General features: G+C 38.2%; 1 protein-coding gene across 3 annotated transcripts in view; it reads right to left on the reverse strand.

The window, feature by feature from the left end:
- Positions 1 to 2,340: 2,340 nt before the first annotated feature.
- Positions 2,341 to 18,693, reverse strand: part of lars2 (leucyl-tRNA synthetase 2, mitochondrial) — a 113,678-nt gene continuing 97,325 nt past the window's right edge. For all 3 annotated transcript variants that reach the window (XM_048152529.1, XM_048152527.1, XM_048152528.1), the window contains exons 18-21: positions 15,304 to 15,381; positions 15,120 to 15,231; positions 7,760 to 7,887; positions 2,341 to 2,693 (exon numbers count right to left, since the gene is read on the reverse strand). In XM_048152529.1, coding sequence (XP_048008486.1) covers positions 2,514 to 2,693; positions 7,760 to 7,887; positions 15,120 to 15,231; positions 15,304 to 15,381 — 498 coding nt within the window. In that variant the 3' untranslated portion in view covers positions 2,341 to 2,513. The remainder of the gene's footprint in view (positions 2,694 to 7,759; positions 7,888 to 15,119; positions 15,232 to 15,303; positions 15,382 to 18,693) is intronic.

Below are 18,693 nucleotides of genomic sequence, written 5' to 3' on the forward strand. Positions count from 1 at the left end.
AAGATATTTTAGGCAAATAGGCTGAAAAATCATAAATAAGGTCAGATATATTATTGAAAGGTTTATCACAGTCGACCAATAGATGGCGCAGTGACCAAGTTGATGTGGTGTAGTCAGAGTAAGGTGAAAGTTTGGTGTCAATAGGGCAAAGCAGTGCAGAGATACAGCCTCAGAGTCATTTTGGCATCATGCCTCAAATTTGTTGCTGCGCTGTACGAAAACGGTTTTGTCTATCGATATGACATCTATAACTTTTTGCCGGTATGTTCTTAAGGTGATCTTACTCAAATTTGGTGAAAATCGAACTGACAGTCTAGGAGGAGTTCGAAAAAGTAGGTTTTTAAAGAAAATCAAAATGGTGGACTGCACGCTTGGCCAACTATGGCAACATTGGTATCTATGTACTAGGCATGACCCAAGGAATCTATTAACGCAGCATGCCTCAGGTCATGCTTGTGATCTGATCAGTTTGGTCTGAATACGTTAAAGCGTTGCAGAGATACAGCCTTACATCTATTTTTACGAAGTGTTTCGTAAAATTCGTACTTGAGTTATTAGAAAATGGTTTGATGAATCAACAACAACTTTTTGTCGGCATGGTCTGAAGATGATCTGGTTCAATTTTCATGAAAATTGAAGCAACGGCCTAGGAGAAGTTAAAAAAAGTAGGTTTTTCGTAAAATTCAAAATGGCTGGAAAATTTTCATGATGGAAAATGACGTCATAGGGTGCAATTGAATTGTCTTGAGCCAGGGAATCGGAGGAAAAATTTCAGAGGAAGAATTTTGTTTCTAGCCCTTAAAGTGCAGTATGTAAGATTTCTGTCCGCTAGAGGTCGCTAGAAGCCTATTCAAAACAAAAGCGTAGCTTGATGACAGCGAGTTTGGTCGTCACCTCACAGCTGGTGCAAAAAAATAGGGATAGGACTCAGGAAGAAATCATGTTCACGGATGTGATTATTAACGTTACTGTAGTATGAAGCAGAGCAGGAGCGAGTGTTGTGGAGCTGAACGAGGAGCTGGAGCGATTGATCAACACACGCCTCACGAGCAGCGGGACTTTTATTATGACACAGTCGCCGGCGCCGCTTCCGCTTTTCCGGTCATGAGTATGAGGTAACACAGATCTGTTTATCATATTAGATACATTTGAGTGTGTTGAAAATGATGTTATAACGTGACTCTGTGCGTTCGCCCGGCGGCTGCTGTGAGACACTGTTACACACTGCAGTAAGATAGATTGATTTAAGAATATCATATTAAATGCTGGATGGCTTGTGTTGATAAATGGCATGCAATTCATTTTAAAACGTATTGTATGATGGAGAAAAGTCTGTATTACTGTTACTAAAAATAAAGCTGCATCTGATTATGCTATGTTAGCTACTTCACAAAATAGTGTTTTTCTCTGAGGCATGGTAAAGCATGGTACTCGCAAAAAATAAAGAAAATAAGATTTAAACAATAAGACTGAACGTGTTGAGCTACATAACATTAGTTTTCTGTCTATGAATACTGTATATCAAAACAGTTGTTCCGTTTTCTATTAAAACGTGTAAATATTAAAGCGTCTTTGGTGTTTCCATGGTTTCTACAAAATAAAACCGGAAACCGAGGGTAACGTGGGTATGACGCAACTGACAGGCGACTCCTCACACGTCCCGGAGCCTTGGAGAAAATTGCAATGGTTCTATGGGCTTCCATAGACTTCAAGAGCGGAAGGAGAAAGTAATAAGAACGCCAATGGATACAATAGGTTCCACCTTCTGTGCTTGACCCCTAAATATATTAAAAAAAAAAAAAAACATTATTTTAAATTGTAATAATATTTCACAATATTACTGTTTTTTCTGTATTTTTTTGATCAAAAAAAAAAAAAAAAAAAAAAAAATGCAGGCTTTATGAGCATAAGAGACTTCTTTCAAAAACAATAAAAACAGTAATGTGTCCAAACATTTGACCAGTACTGTACATCATTGACCAAAATACGTTCAGTGATGCAGCATCCCCACTGAAATAATGTGATTCATAGTGTGATCTGACGCAGTGTAATCTTTAGCATGTGTGACTCCTGTAATTAAAGACATACAGGAGCGAGTGAGCGTTTGATGAGGTCAGGGTGAGACGTCAGTTATAAGAGCCAGCAGGAATCCCACTGTTGTCTGAAAGCACAGCATGATCTCCACGTCTCCATTTCAGGCAGTGCAGGTCTGTCAGAGGTGTTGTAATGTCAGGCTAAAACCGGCCGTTCAGAAATAGCTCACGACAGGCCTGGAGTTTGAGGTGACGAGGGTTGAGAGGTGGGGCTGGTACAAAAAAAAAGTATCCCATAAACCTGAAATCATCTAAAAACCTCTTTATTTAGTAGCAAAGAGCAATTTTCATTTACATCTGAGAAACACTCCACATCTTGTTACTCAGTACATCATGTCCTGTTCTCTTGACATGGCTCAGAGTCTTTTCATGTACGGTCCATTCTGGATCCAAAACTCCAGTAAGGCACATCTCGCCATGTCATTCCTCCACCAGGAAGTTGATGAGGGCAGTTCTGGGTGAGAGGAAGGCTTTCTTTATGACGCGGTTAGAGAGCAGACGGGCGCCCAGAGGACTGTTCAGTACCAGTTCCTGAACCTTCTGTGCGTCCTGAGCCACTTCACGAGGAACAGATATATTCCCACACGCCTTATTATTGATCTGAGGAGAAAACAGAGAGAATATTGATGGCCTCTGAGAGGTTAGAGAATAAAGATGTTATTTTGAGCAGGTAATAGTCTGATTGAAGCAAAACAATTAAATTTTCTGAAGAGTAGGGAATAGTGCCATGCATATTCGCCTAATGCATCGCCAGAGATAAAATATTGGTAAAATGATTTTCCTGTAAATCAGCAGTAGTTGTAGTTTTTAAAGCTGCCATACTGAGTGTTCAAGTGCTTATGGTGCATCATGGGATGGTTAAACAAAGAAACCCTTTGAGGGTGGATACCTAGCGTTTGTGTCTGTTAGTGTTGTGTGGGTTTGTGTGAAACTAAAGCTGGTCTTCATGTAGCATCTGCTCCTCAGTGTGTCTGTGGTGAAATTAAACACACACTTACATTTGGACTGCATCATGGGAGAAAATCAACCCTGTTATTATGACTCCCAAAGTAGTTCAGCTGTCCGCATAAAGCAGGGGATTCCCTAAAATACTACCAGCCTGAGGCCTGGCCATGAGTGGGCGCAGCAAAGCCTTCTGGGTAGCACTTTTTCAACAGGGTATGCTGTAACATCTCATGCCTATTTTCCTTATTTGTAGATGAAATTCTTTTTTGTATCCTTCATCGTAACAGTTACTTGTGTGTACTGTATGTCAAAAACGGGTGAGTATTCTTTCCTTGGACTTTTGCAAATTGTTTGGTTGAGAAAAACATGAAAATGTACAGTTAAAGTTTACTTTTTGTTCATTTATAGTAGTTAGAATTCAGGTGATTTTCTGTAATACATTTTTAGGAACAATACATAGATTTATTTTTTTTTTTTGCTTTATAGGGATAGTTCACCCAAAAATGAAAATTTGATGTTTATCTGCTTACCCCCAGCGCATCCAAGATGTAGGTGACTTTGTTTCTTCAGTAGAACACAAATGATGATTTTTAACTCCAACTGTTGCAGTCTGTCAGTCGTATAATGCATGTCAATGGGAACTTCGTCTATAAGCATCAAAAAAACATGCACAGACAAATCCAAATTAAACCCTGCGGCTCGTGACGACACATTGATGTCCTAAGACACGAAACGATCGGTTTGTGTGAGAAACTGAACAGTATTTATATCATTTTTTACCTCTAAAACACCACTATGTCCAGCTGCCTTGAGCATCCGATGTGTGAGGTGTGTACGCGCTCTTATGCCGGAAATGACGTCTCGCACTCATCGACATATACAAGCGAGAGATCACTTCCGGCATCAGAGTGCGTTTTCAGACCTCACTAACCAGATTCGTGTCTTAGGACATCAATGTGTCGTCACGAGCCGCAGGGTTTAATTTGGATTTGTCTGTGCGTGTTTTTTTTACTCTTATAGACGAAGTTCCCATTGACACGCATTATACGACTGACAGACCGCAACGGTTGGAGTTAAAAATCATCATTTGTGTTCTACTGAAGAAACAAAGTCACCTACATCTTGGATGCCCTGGGGGTAAGCAGATAAACATCAAATTTTCATTTTTGGGTGAACTATCCCTTTAAGCGAGTAATTCAGGTACAGCTTTTCTAGCACATGAAATCACCCACACACAGAACCAACCAATGAGAACAGAACAATGATGACAACCCATAGCAATAGAACAAAGGCACGAAAGCTTTTATCGACATGTTCGACTTTTTATCCCACAATTCTGTCTTTCTTTCTCACAATTCTGAGTTTACAGCTTGCAATTTGCTTTCACATCTAAAAAGTCAGAATTGTAAGACATAAACAAGAAAAAAACATCAGAATTAAGAGATAAACTCCCGATTCTGAGAAAAACGTCAGAATTGCTAATTTATCTCATTATTCTTTTGTTCTTTTTTTTCTCAGAATTTACACCTTGCAATTCCAACTTTTTTAAAATCTCACATGGACGAAAAGCACACGTTCATGGAATGAATATTTCAGTCATAAAATGCATTTCTTTGCATGCTGGGTGGATTTGGTCCACAAAAGGTGTTCTACAGCTATCAGTGAAACAAAGTGCATTCACCATTATGTCCTCGAATGGAATGAAGTCAGTTTGTGGTTTAGAATTTTGTGCATGAAAAAATGCAAAATGCAGCCGGCTTTTGTTATTTATGTGTAAGAAAAGCATTAAAGTTTAATAGGAGTTTGTCATAAAATACAGCATGTTATGTTACGAAATTAGGCAGGTGTCACCTGGTGCCCCATAAAAGAGTGTGCTGATAGCTGCTTCACATCTCATGGGTTCAGGTCCTGTAGTCAGATTGTAAGTGAAATGTACTGTAACTCAAAATTGGCAAAAATCAATTCAGAATTGTGAGATGTGAACTCACATGAACTAACATGTAATTTATAGTTCTAATAAAGTCTGAAATGCAAGATTTAAACTCAAAATTTAGTTAAAATTCTAAGAAAAAAGTCAGAATTGCGAGATTTAAACTCATAATTTAGATAAACATGCAAAACTGTGAGATGTTAACTCAAAATTGCAAGATATAAACTTAAAATTGCGAGAAATAAATCAGCTGCTAGGTAAAAAATCTGAGTTGTAAAGACGCAATCACTGTTTTTTACATGGCGGAAACAGGCCTCTAGAACTAACAACACAATACTGTTATGTGCTTAATACAATATACTGTAAGCACAAGAAACACACAAGCTTGAATTAAAGTTTTCTTTCAAAGGATTCTGGGATTGTCTTCTCCATGAAGAATCAAAGTGATGCCGCCACAGATTTTGGACAAAATGAGGTAGCTTAAAAGGTAGCATAAATTTACCCATTTATACCAAGATTTTGAACACTGACAGATGCATGAGGGCAAGTAGAGACACACACTTGCCCGAGTCCTGAAAGAGAGTCACGGGAAGAAGATGATGGTGGAAGTCTGTAATAATCGTTCACTCATCATGCCAAATTCAGAGGCCAATCCCTTCACACACGCGCAAATTACAGAGCGCTGGTACTCAAATACAGGCTTCTAAGTTGGAGGTAAACACTTTCCCTGAGAACATCCTGTGCTGAATATTCAGCAAACAAACATCCTGATGACATGAAAATATTTGAGGTACCCATTCGTCTGAGAGATGGTTATGTTTGCTAAATCCAGCATCACTAGAACTACTGCTCATGCTTAAAGGATTAGTTCACTTTCAAATAAACTTTTCCTGATAATTTACTCACCCCCATGTCATCCAAGATGTTCATGTCTTTCTTTCTTCAGTTGAAAAGAAATGAAGGTTTTTGATGAAAACATTCCAGGATTTTTCTCCAATATAGTGGACTTCAATGGAGCCCAAACGGTTGAAGGCCCAAATGTCAGTTTCAGTGCAGCTTCAAAGAGCTTTAAACGATACCAGACGAGGAATAAGGGTCTTATCTAGAGAAACAATCAGTCATTTTCTACAAAAATACAACTGTATATGCTTTATAAACACAAATTATCGCCTTGCACGTGCTTCTGCTTTCTGTATTCTTCAAAAAGCTTACACTGTATGTCCTACGCCTTCCCTATTCAACTTACGGAACGAACGCAGCGTCAGTTTTGTTTTTTTCCGTAAGTAGAATAGGGAAGGCGTAGGACATACAGCGTAAGCGTTTTGAAGAATACAAAAGTGTGGTTTTGGCAGAAGCACTTAGAAGGCTATCATTTGTGTTTATAAAGCATATACATTTACATTTTTTTCCGAAAATGAGTGATGGTTTCTCTAGATAAGACTCTTATTACTCGTCTGGTATCGTTTAAAGCTCTTTGAAGCTGCACTGAAACTGTAATTTTGACCTTCAACCGGTTGAACCCCAGTGAAGTCCACTATATGGAGAAAAATCCTGGAATGTTTTCATCAAAAACCTTAATTTCTTTTCGACCGAAGAAAGAAAGACATGAACATCTTGGATGACATGGGGGTGGGTAAATTTATCAGGAAAAGTGTATTTAAAAGTGGACTAATCCTTTAAGTAGAGATTCAAATCATATCTCAGTTAAGCTCAAAAAGGGCAAAAATAAGCCAATATCCTTCAATATAACAGATAAATAAAATAATGAGTAACTGGATTACTTACTACCAGTGTATTGGAGTAAAGATTACATGTACTTATTCAAAAATGTAGTCAAGTAGAGCGTAAGTTGATAATATATTTGATACTCAAAATGTACAAAGTAGCTAAAAAGATACTTAAAGGGTTAGTTCACCCAAAAATGAAAATTATGTCATTAATGACTCACCCTCATGTCGTTCCAAACCCGTAAGACCTCCGTTCATCTTCAGGACACAGTTTAAGATATTTTAGATTTAGTCCGAGAGCTTTCTGTCCCTCCATTGAAAGTGTATGTACGGCATACTGTCCATGTCAAGAAAGGTAATAAAAACATCATCAAAGTAGTCCATGTGACATCAGTGGGTTAGTTAGAATTGGTTGAAGCATCAAAAATACATTTTGGTCCAAAAATAACAAAAACTAAGACTTTATTCAGCATTGTCTTCTCTTCCGGGTCTGTTGTCAATCCGTGTTCACGACTCCGCTTCCTCTTCTTCTTTCCTGTTTTATGGCGGTTGGCATCCAGCTTATTGGTGCATTACCGCCCCCTTCTGCTCCGGAGTGTGGTTCACGACTCCGCAGTGACGCTGCTGACGTGTTATCCGGTGCGCCCGAGCTTCTAACTGACCCACGGATGTCACATGGACTTTGATGATGTTTTTATTACCTTTCTGGACATGGACAGTATGCCATACATTACACTTTCAATGGAGGGACAGAAAGCTCTCGGACTAAATCTAAAATATCTTAAATTGTGTTCCGAAGATGAACGGAGGTCTTACGGGTGTGGAACAACATGAGGGTGAGTCATTAATGACATAATTTTCATTTTTGGGTGAACTAACCCTTTAAGTACACTAACTAATTACAAATACTCACACCACTGGGCCAATCTAAAATAATGTAAAATGAATTTTTACCCATCATGAGCACTGAAACATTCTACAAAGAGACACTGTGAATAATGTGTGTATATAGTGTGTTGACAGTTCTGTGTGTGTGTGTGTGTGTGTGTGTGTGTGTGTCATACCCGTACGGACAGCTGGAGTGTGTCGGGGGTTTGTAGGTACTCTGGGTCTACACTAGGCCACGGCTGCTGAAGGACACTTCCCTTCCCAGACAGCACACTTCCTAGAGGATTCCTCACCTGAGACAAACCTGAGGGAGGGTTCAAGAAACTGTCAAATCGTTTCAAGACTATTAAACTGTGCTAATAATTAATCAAAAGAATCACATATTAATGTTTGCTTAGAAAAGCTCCTAAATGAAGATAATTTAAAGACATTGATGTGGCAGGTGAGTAAAGCACAGTGGAGCAGTTTATTGAACCTGTTTCCACCTGGTATTAAGATGTGTTTTGGTCGATCGGATCACAAGTAGACGAGGGAGACACAATCCTGTTTACACCTGGTGTCCACTTTCAACCACTACTGTCCTGATTTCTTCTAAGGGGCTTTTTCAGATCTTTCAATCTAATGGACAAAATAAGCTCATGCAATTTACATATGAACGTGACCGGAGATGACGGGAAAACATACGGAGAGCATCAGCTTTTGTTTCTGCTCTGACAGCTGCAAGACCAGCCAAACGCGAATAGGTGAGATAATATTGTGCTTGGTACGTTTTTCATCTTCAAACCAAACCTGGGTCTTCAGTTGACAAAGTTGAAATCCCGTCTGGCTAGTGCACTTCCCATAATGTTCACGCGTTAGGTCAGTAGGCGGAGAGAAGACGGTCTTTAACGGCTGTTTGAACACATTGGATCACATGAGCGTCTCCTCTACAAAAGTAATCCGGTTGTTTTTAACTACCTCTGGAAGTGGTCGAAAGTGGACAAGCTCAAAATGTTTCAGACCCAGTTTACACCTGTATTTAGAGTCACTCACTTGTGATCCGATCGACCAAAATGCATCTTAATACCAGGGCCTTAGACAAAATATACAACTGAACATGATTTTTCTAAAAATGATGTATGGATAATCATGCATATCTAAATTGCCCCAATAAGTGTTCATCTTACTACTAATATAAAACAATATTCTTACGTTGACTTTATAAAAATCAGTGCAGATTTCACAGCACAAGACATATGAACACGAGCTGAAGGGGGACGTTTTTACAATTACACTAAAGGTCTTTAACATGCTTAAAATGTAAAAACGATCCATCAGATGACAGAAGGCATGTAGTAGATTGTGTGTAACAGCTTTTCAGAAAAGTATCAAATATGATACAGTAGTCTACAGGGTTAAAGATGAAGAGTAGATTTGTAGAACCGAACAGCTCGGACTGTTTCACAACACAGGGCAGTGATTGATCTCCAGCTCATAAACAGCGTCTGATGGTCACGCAATCGTCGATACTACAAATTTAGAAGCCTGTGCATGACCTCAACATGGCCTTCAGGAAGGATGTACATCTCCGCTTGTCCTTAGAGAGTGTGTGTGTGTGTGTGTGTGTGTGTGTGTGTGTGTGTGTGTGCATAAGTACAGGAGGAAGTTGGAGAGGAAGGGACAGTTCCCACAAAAAATTGAATTCTGTCATTATTTACTCATCTTCATGCTCTTCCAAAGCTGTATGCTGTTATTTTTTTCTGTAGAACATAAAAGTTCTCTAAATCCATGAGCACACACACATAAACACCCTTAACAAGCAACATTTGGTCACATGATTATACATCTTGTGTCTTCTGGTCAGTATCAGTTATCAGAGTGTGTACATTTTTTCCTCAGGGGACTAACACAAAGTCTCTGCATTTGTGTGTGTGTGTGTGAGTGTGTGTGACAATAGCGGGATGTGATGGAATGGACAACGGGGGCCAACAGTTTCCTTTTCTCCTCACCACTAGCATTTCCACGACTTTTCACCCAGCTCACAATTATTCACTTTCATCCTGAGTCCGTTTTTTTTGTTTAGTACTGTCCTGAGTAAGATATTTTACATAAAAGATGTCTACATATAATCCATAAGACAAAAAAAATAGCTGAATTTATTAAAATAACCCCATTCATAAGTATGTGAACCATTGATTCTTAATACTGTGTGTGGTTACCTGATGATCATGACTGTTTTTATGTTTTGTGATGGTTGTTCATGAGTCTCTTGTTTGTCCTGAGCAGTTAAACTGAGCTCTGTTCTTCAGAAAAATCCTCCAGCTCCTGCAGATTCATCAGTTTTCAAGCATTTTCTGCATATCTGAACCCTTTCCAGCAGTGACTGAATGATTTTGAGATCCATCTTTTCATACTGAGGACAACTGAGGGACTCGAACACAACTATTAAAAAAGGTTCAAACATTCACTGATGCTCCAGAAGGAAACACGATGCATTAAGAGTCGGGGGGTGAAAACATTTGAACAGGATGAAGAGGTCCCAATTTTTCTTATTTTGTTTAAATATCATTGTTTTTCATTTAGTACTGCCCTTCAGAACCAACAGAAGATACTTGCATGTTTCCCGGCAGAAAAATTAAGTACAATTTACCTTGATATTTGAATTCAAAAGTTTTCACCCCCCGACTCTTAACTCATCGTGTTTCCTTCTGGAGCATCAGTGAATGTTTGAACCTTTTTTAATAGTTGAGTTTGAGTCCCTCAGTTGTCCTCAGTGTGAAAAGATGGATCTCAAAATCATACAGTAACTGCTGGAAAGGGTTCAAATATGCAAAAATGCTTGAAAACTGATGAATCTGCAGGAGCTGGAGGATTTTTCTGAAGAACAGAGCTCAGTTTAACTGCTCAGGACAAACAAGAGACTCATGAACAACCATCACAAAACATAAAAACAGTCGTGATCATCAGGTAACCACACACAGTACTGAGAATCAATGGTTCACATACTTATGAATGAGGTTATTTTAATAAATTCAGCTATTTTTGGTGAACTAAATGCAAACATCTTTTATGTAAAATATCTTACTCAGGACAGTACTAAATAAAAAATATCATGCATTTTGTATGATCTCTCTTATTTTATTAAAATTATTCACATTTTCACAGATTCTGCAAGTGGTTCACATACTTTTTCTTGCCACTGTGTATATACAGTACATGCACTGCCCTCCAAAAGTTTGGAAACACCCCTGGTAAAGTGTGGTTTTGGACGATATCAGCATAAATCCTTATTTTTTGGTGCAAATACATTACAGTAACTTGACATTATCATTGAAGACCAGCAATAATAATTTTCATTTTTCATCATAATAATGTCAATATATATATATGTCAAAGTCAGACATGCTCCTTTGCCAGCTGTGATGCTGGTTACTGGTTTAAACTTGGTCCAGATTTGTAAAAGGTTTTTGGGTCGGCACACCTTAACAGCTTCAACAATTGATTGCCAATTAAGTTTAGAACACAATGAACCAATCAGAACCCAGTTTAGTTCAGATAGCTGCTAATGCTGGATATTTTGAGGAATCGAAAATTTTAGTTTTTTCTACGTATAAACTGTTCATGTAATAAAATATGTTTTCGTAGTTTGTGTTGTCTCTTATCAGTGCAAAATTATTATCACAAATTAAAAAGGATTCATGCCAATATTCCCACTTTTCTAGGGCGTTTCCAAACTTTTGGAGGGCAGTGTAAGCTGTATAAACATATATTCCACATACATATTCATTATCAGTAATAATTCATGTATTTTTATTTGCATTGGACAAATGTTTGTCGTCTGTGATGAATTTAATTAAAATGCAATTCAGTAAATTTCTCATTCCAATTCATCTTCCTGTGAGGTGTGACCAACTAAATACAAAATCAACTACACTCATACATTAAAAGAAAACCACACCAATTCTTCAATGGCACTACCACTGAAATAAACACACTTCATGCTACATGAATATGGTAATCATTCAGTACCAAAAAACACCATTAGTGTATCATGGACCAGCCAGTTTTCTTTGAAAGGGTTAAAATGTTGGAACGGAACAGGAAAGTACAACAGGTCATTTGTCAGCACTACTCAGCACAGTGGCATCTCCAGGATATTTTTAATGGAGTGGTCAGATGGAGGCAGCAAACATCTAAAAGCATGACTGAATCACTGGATATAGAGGTGTAGCTGTAGACTGACAGCGTTTTCAGCAGCAAACAACTGTCAAACAATCACTGCCTCTACAGATATATCTAATAAAAATAAATTATCAAGAGGCAAAACAGTCCGTCCATGACTGCTGATGTGTTCACAAATAATTATTTAAATTCATAACCAATAAAATAGTGATTTTCCCAATAAACACTGTTCCATGCAGACCTGGTTTCAGCACAGAATCACTGAGGGCATCCTGAAATGAGTGTGTGGAATAAAACATTGACATACTGTAAATTATGCAAAAGCATTTCAAAGTGAGCATGAAAACGAACAATATGCTGACTGAATGCACGAGTTGAGGCCATAAATCAAACGAGATTTGTAGAAGGTATGGAAGAAGAAAACTCCCGGATCATGCTGGATTACTATTGTTGATGTAGGGATTTTGTGTGTGTGTTTTTGCTGATATACACTATTATTACCAGTTCAACTGACATTGTGCATACATGGATGTATAGGAGTTTAATAAGGAATTTGAAATAAGCTTGCTCATTGATGCTTGAATTGACAAAGCATTTGGCTCATAAACATTAACAATATTATGTTAAACAAATACACACACACAATTAATATGATCTGACAGTGGGCTCAGTTCAATGTATACGGGTGTTGAGTTGTAAATGTAGTAAACGTAAGAAAACCAGAACTTTGTGTAAGGTATTCAAAACAATATAATAGTGCCCATGTTGGTGTAAACACAAATAGCAGTCTTCCTGTCAGGCTACAGCAGATGTTCACTAGGAACATGGAACAATATGTGCATGTGTGAGACGTGCAGTGCGTCATGTTTGCATACAGTATGTACCTCAGCAGGGTGTAACAGACTCTTTCAGGATTAGATAAGCTGCTACATGGACATGTTTCCCTGAAGGTTAGCATCCACCCATCAGAGCTGCTTCATTTAACGCTTAAAAAAACACCATCATGAAAGTGGTCCAATATGTGAGTACTTATTAGTTATATACACATCCTATAGTGTACAATGGGGCTAAAGGCACACCACTGTGATTTCCACAACTCCCATAATCAGGGCTTGACACCTGCCAACCCAGCAAATGTGGGTGGATTTCAGCAGTGGAGTGAAACACAGTGACTCCTACAAGCCAAATTGGCGGGTTGAATTTTATATATAATATATGCATTTTTCAATAGTCTTTTAAAAGGGCATCTGAAATAATAAACTTTTCAATACATATTGGTACTGAAATATCTGAAACGCTTCCAATACTCATTTTACAATATCAGCTGAGCTATCTCTCTCTCATCTCTCCGATAGCGAGTTGACATGCAAACCCGCCTCGTTTCATTTGCTCCAGATGAATATTGTTGGTGTTACAGGGCTTGAATTTTGGAGTGGGATTGCATGTATTGCATGTATTGCATATAACTTTACTCAATTTTAGTCAAGTGCACACATGAAGCCGCTTCTCAGTAATAAATTGAGTTCTTATTCACTGCTTATTGCACTTAAACAGTCAAATACACACAAAATTATGTCAAAATTGCTGGAAAAATAATGTTTTAAGTGAACGTAAACAGTTGAGAAAGAAAACGCATGTGTAACAGTATAATGGATCAGTGCGTCAGGTCTTAAAGTGAAAGCAGCCTAATATACCTGCTGCCATATTATGAGATGATATTAAAAATTTATATATGGCAGTTTTTCCCCATGGTATCAATGTCAAATTGTGGCCAGTGAAAATGCTGAGTGGCTGTTAAAGGGTTAGTTCACCCAAAAATGAAAATAATGTCATTAATTCCTCACCCTCATGTTGTTCTGCACCCGTAAGACCTTCGTTCATCTTCTGAACACAAATTAAGATATTTTTAATGAAATCCGATGGCTCAGTGAGGCCTGCATAGACAGCAATAGTACTTCCTCTCTCAAGACTCATTAATGTACTAAAAACATATTTAAATCAGCTCATGCGAGTACAGTGGTTCAATATTAATATTATAAAGCGACGAGAATATTTTTTGTGCGCCAAAAAGAAACCCAAAAAGGACTTTTTAACAATATCTATTGATGGCCGATTTCACTGCTTCAGAGCGTTATGAATCTTTTGAGTCGATTCAGTGATTCGGATCGTGTATCAAACCGCCAAACTGCTGAAATCATGTGACTTTGGTGCTCCGAACCACTGATTTGATTCGTAAAGCTCCGAAGCTTCATGAAGCAGTGTTATGAAATCGGCCATCACTACATATTGTTAAAAAGTCATTATTTTGGTTTTTTCTGGCACACCAAAAATATTCTCGTCGCTTTATAATATTAATATTGAACCACTGTACTCACATGAACTGATTTAAATATGTTTTTAGTACATTCATGGATCTTGAGAGAGGAAATGTCATTGCTGGCTATGCAGGCCTCACTGAGCCATCGGATTTTATCAAAAATATCTTAATTTGTGTTCCGAAGATGAACGAAGGTCTTACGGGTGTGGAACGACATGAGGGTGAGTAATAAATGACATTATTTTCATTTTTGGGTGAACTAACCCTTTAAAGTCAAGACCTGCTCATAGTGTATAATTGCAGAAAAAAATATATATGTTTTTACTGAACATTGATGACGCAACGCATTATGTTTGAAAATAAATAATAATGGTGGTTTGTTTTTAAAAATCGTACAAATGTTTGAGGTGAAAAGGCAGATTTTACAGCTCACCAGTACTGATACAAAAACTTTAGCTCAATTAATATGTTCACTTCAGCAAAGTTTGTACCATTTTCTGTTTATTTTGATAAATAAAATAACTTATTTTTGCTAAAAAAAAAAAGTACAATTAAAATATGTTAATTTTAAAAATGCAGAAAAAAGTATATATTGAATATATCTTGATGTAGTAACCTTGAGAGATCAAATTAGCACAGAATGATCGCATCAAGAGAAATTTCATCATAAAACGCGGATGTTTATGAAAGTGCTGCGGTGAATTTTTGTGCACCTTTAACCTCAATGCGCCTTTAGCCAGGTTAAAACCCAAAGTTTGATGTAAACCTGGCAGGATTGACCTGATGTGGAATACTGGAATAAATGCAAACACCAATAAGATTTGAGAGCAATGATTTTCAGTGCATAACAACTTTTGGTTTGTTCCTTACAAAACTGACTTAAGAAGACTTTTAGCACATACAGTAAATCTTATGGACCACTTTTATGACACTTTTCCTTTTGTAGCTTGGTGGTGTCCATCCACATTCACTTTTATTAAACGTTACAGCTTTGGAAACATGAGGATGAGTAAATGATGACAGAAGTTTGAAATGTCGAGGGGGCGAGTCTGTCATACCTGCCCATAGTTCAGAAGCTAAGTGTGGACACATGGGTGCAGCCATCAGACAGAGCGACGCCAGAGCCTCCTCGAACTCCACGCTGTGCAGAACTACTCGAGCTGAGGCTTGCTACAGTAAGAGAGAATGGAAATTTGAACTTCCAAGCACATTATTCTGAAATCAGACTGACTGTTGACTTACTGAGAGTGTGTTGGTCAGCCCCATGAGCCGAGAGATGGCCGCATTAAACAGGAAGTCCTCTGTGAAGTGACCCGTGACCTGACAACAGAATAATCTGGCTTAGTTTAATTCAGAACACTATCAGCTTTAAATCAGCAGAAATCATGTTAATGGATGAGCTAATGTATTAAGGATTTATGAACATTACTGTAGTATGAAGCAGGGTGTGGCTGAAAGCGGCCGCTGGAGCGATTGCTAATGAGAGATGAGTGCGACACATGTCTCGACAGCAGCTTTGAACTTTTATTATGCCACAGTCGCTGCTTCTTCTTCTTCTTCTTCTTGTCATGAGTATGAGAGGTAACGCAGCGCTGTTTATCATATTAGACACATTTGTATGTTGAAAGTTGTTATAGTGTTACTCTGCATTCGCTCGGCGGCTGCTGTGAGACACTTGTTGCACACTGCAGTAAATTAGATCGATATTAGGCATGATAAAACATGGTACTCGTGGTAAATCAAGAAAACGAGAATTAAACAATAGGACTAAACGTGTTGAGATACATAACATGACTAGTTTTCTGATCATCTTCTTGCTCACCTGTCTAATAAAACACAATATATTAAAGTGTTTTTGGTGTTTTCATGGTTTCTACAAAATAAAACCGAGCATTATTCCTCCTCCCGACTCGAGTGCCTCATCTTCTTAATCTCCTCACGTAAACGATTACATGTCGATGATTTACGTTTCTTGCCCACCGCAGAAACCACCACAGGTTCATCAATGCCGTCAAAATTATTCATTTTTCTGTTTTTGTTGATCACAAAGTACATAGATCAGGAAAACTAGGATGCTGGGTGTATTCAGAGCGCTGGTTGAGCAGATATATATCGTGTTCTGCAGAGAAAGGAGAGCGGCGTTTGTCGCGTTTTAGAAAAGAAGGGGAGAAAACATGACAGAATAACACGACGGATATCACATTTTGCGCAAAATTAATAAATTACTTTTTAATATCGACCAGATACGATACTGATTTTGGTGGAAACTCAATTTTTTTTAAAAAAATGGCGTTTATCATGTTTTGGAAACAAACTCTTCATATATATAAATACTGAATCAGAATAACTTCCCCTCCCTCTTGCAGCAGCATCTCTTCTCTTCTCTGATGATGAGGGCGGGGCAACCTGTCACTCACATGAGATCCACCAATACCAAACAACAACCATCCAATCAATTCCCCAGGGACAAAATCAAGCCCCGCCCTACATTTGTTCTTGTTCCAGAAGCCGTTTCGGATATACGCCACAATAGGGAAGAAAAGACTATTGCAACTTCTGTTTCATGCCGACTTTAAAGGACACTAGAGCTCTATCCTAAAACCTGAACTGTCTATCTAGTCACCTTTATTTATACATACATATATATTGTTCAGCTGTAAAGCAGCTCTAAAAAGACAATAGTGTCATTATGCAGCACAATTAAATTCAAAACATTAAATGTCACAGATGTATATTTACTGAGTAATCCACTATTTTGTAGAGGTATTTTTTTTTTTTTTTACACAGAGATTGGTAGGTCTATTAGTCAAATCTGTTTAGTTTAGCAATATTTGTTTCATTATAAGCCAACAGTGACCGTTCAAAAATGGGGAAAAGGCACTTCTTGTGTTTTTTGCCTCAAGTTTGCATGCCTGTAACTCAAGAAGTACTAAAGATATCTTAATATCCTTTTAGATTCTGTGTCTTAACAAATATTTTTTTATGTATCTGCATTTTAAAGGCCCTCGATGGTTCAATCCTATAGATATGGAGATCTTAATGCAGCTCCATGAATCAATTTGTACTCAAAAATTTGAGCAGGGTTTCAGAAATTTGGTTGATTTGACACAGAATGACCCAATAACATTTGACAATATTACTATGTTACTGTATTTTAAAGGTCCCGTTTTTCGTGTTTTTTTGAAGCTTTGATTGTGTTTATAGTGTGCAATATAACATGTGTTCATGTTTCGCGTGTAAAAAAACACAGTATTTTTCACATAATTTACTTATCTGTATACCGCTGTTTCCACTGTCATAAAAACGGGCTGATGACTTCCTTGTTCTATGAAGTCCCTCCTTCAGAAATACGTAACGAGTTCTGATTGTGCCAGCGGTTCCTGTGTTGTGATTCGACAGCAGCTTAGCGCACCTTGCCCGGAAAGGTCACGCCTCTTACCATAACGTGGAGATGCACGCGCTCAGTGTTATTGTAAACATGTCTTTAATTTGACCCTATCAATTTGAGCCGGAATCAGACCCGGTGATTGGACTGCGGGATGAAAATAACAGCGTTTCGACGACATGGCGACAAACACACTCTACAAACGCAACTCTTGTGTGTTCCTGTGGGCGGAGGTTAGTCCAAAAACTGTTTTAGTGACGTCATTAAAGAAGGAAGTAGAGGGATGTAGTCCAAACTGGCCGTTCGATGTAGGCGACTTCTGTTAAATAAAATATCTCGCTTGGCATTGAACTTTGAGCTTTAACATTTTACAGATTTTATTTATACTCTAACAACAACATTACACACTAACTAAAGTTTGAAACATGGCATCACGAAGAACGGGACCTTTAATTAAATAAATTCAGCATAAGACTTGTTTCAAAAACATTCAATCCGACTCCAATCTTTTGAACAGTATGTAGTTCAGCCTTTTTAAAAAAATACACTACTTTATCAGATATATTATGTGCTATTTTCATGCATAGTGAGGTTAGCAAAGTGCTGATGCCAAACTCAATTCTGAGTATTCAATGGTAAGTCAAGTCTTTCGAGTGCTTCATGTTATGGCACGTTTTGCTGTCTATGTAGAGCATTTCAATTCAGTCTGCTTCTGAGAAGGCAGTTGCCTATGTAGGCAGCAGAAGTTTTCAGAGCTTGAATGTCACAAGGTGCCTCATTACTGCCTGAGAGGACGGAGGTTTATTCACTAATGAAAGACTGTGAACACATGTGACCTCTGTGGTGGAAGCTGCTCTTCTGTCGTGGTTTGAGACTAGATCACCAATTTCCTTTGGATAGTCCAGATCCGGCCGGCTCCACATCAGAACAGAATGAACAACAGCTATCCTCGAGAGGCCCTGACCGAAGGAAGGACAGAGCTGATGACAGCGGCTTTTCCCGGCAGAAGATCAAAGATCGAGAGTCTTAGCAGCTCTGGAATGGATCAAGTACACTCCAGGTCCTTTTACCAGAGCAAAATCAATCTCAGCCCTGGAGAGGCTATTTATACTGGCTATATTTACACAATCCACATGTACATCACTTTCCCAATGGACACACCCTTTCATTTGTTAAATCGATAGTTCACTCCAACATGAAAATTATGTCATTTTTGCACCTCTATGTCATACACGCTGCATTTATTT

This window comes from Megalobrama amblycephala, linkage group LG13 (assembly GCF_018812025.1).
Source record: "Megalobrama amblycephala isolate DHTTF-2021 linkage group LG13, ASM1881202v1, whole genome shotgun sequence".
Lineage (NCBI taxonomy): Eukaryota > Metazoa > Chordata > Actinopteri > Cypriniformes > Xenocyprididae > Megalobrama > Megalobrama amblycephala.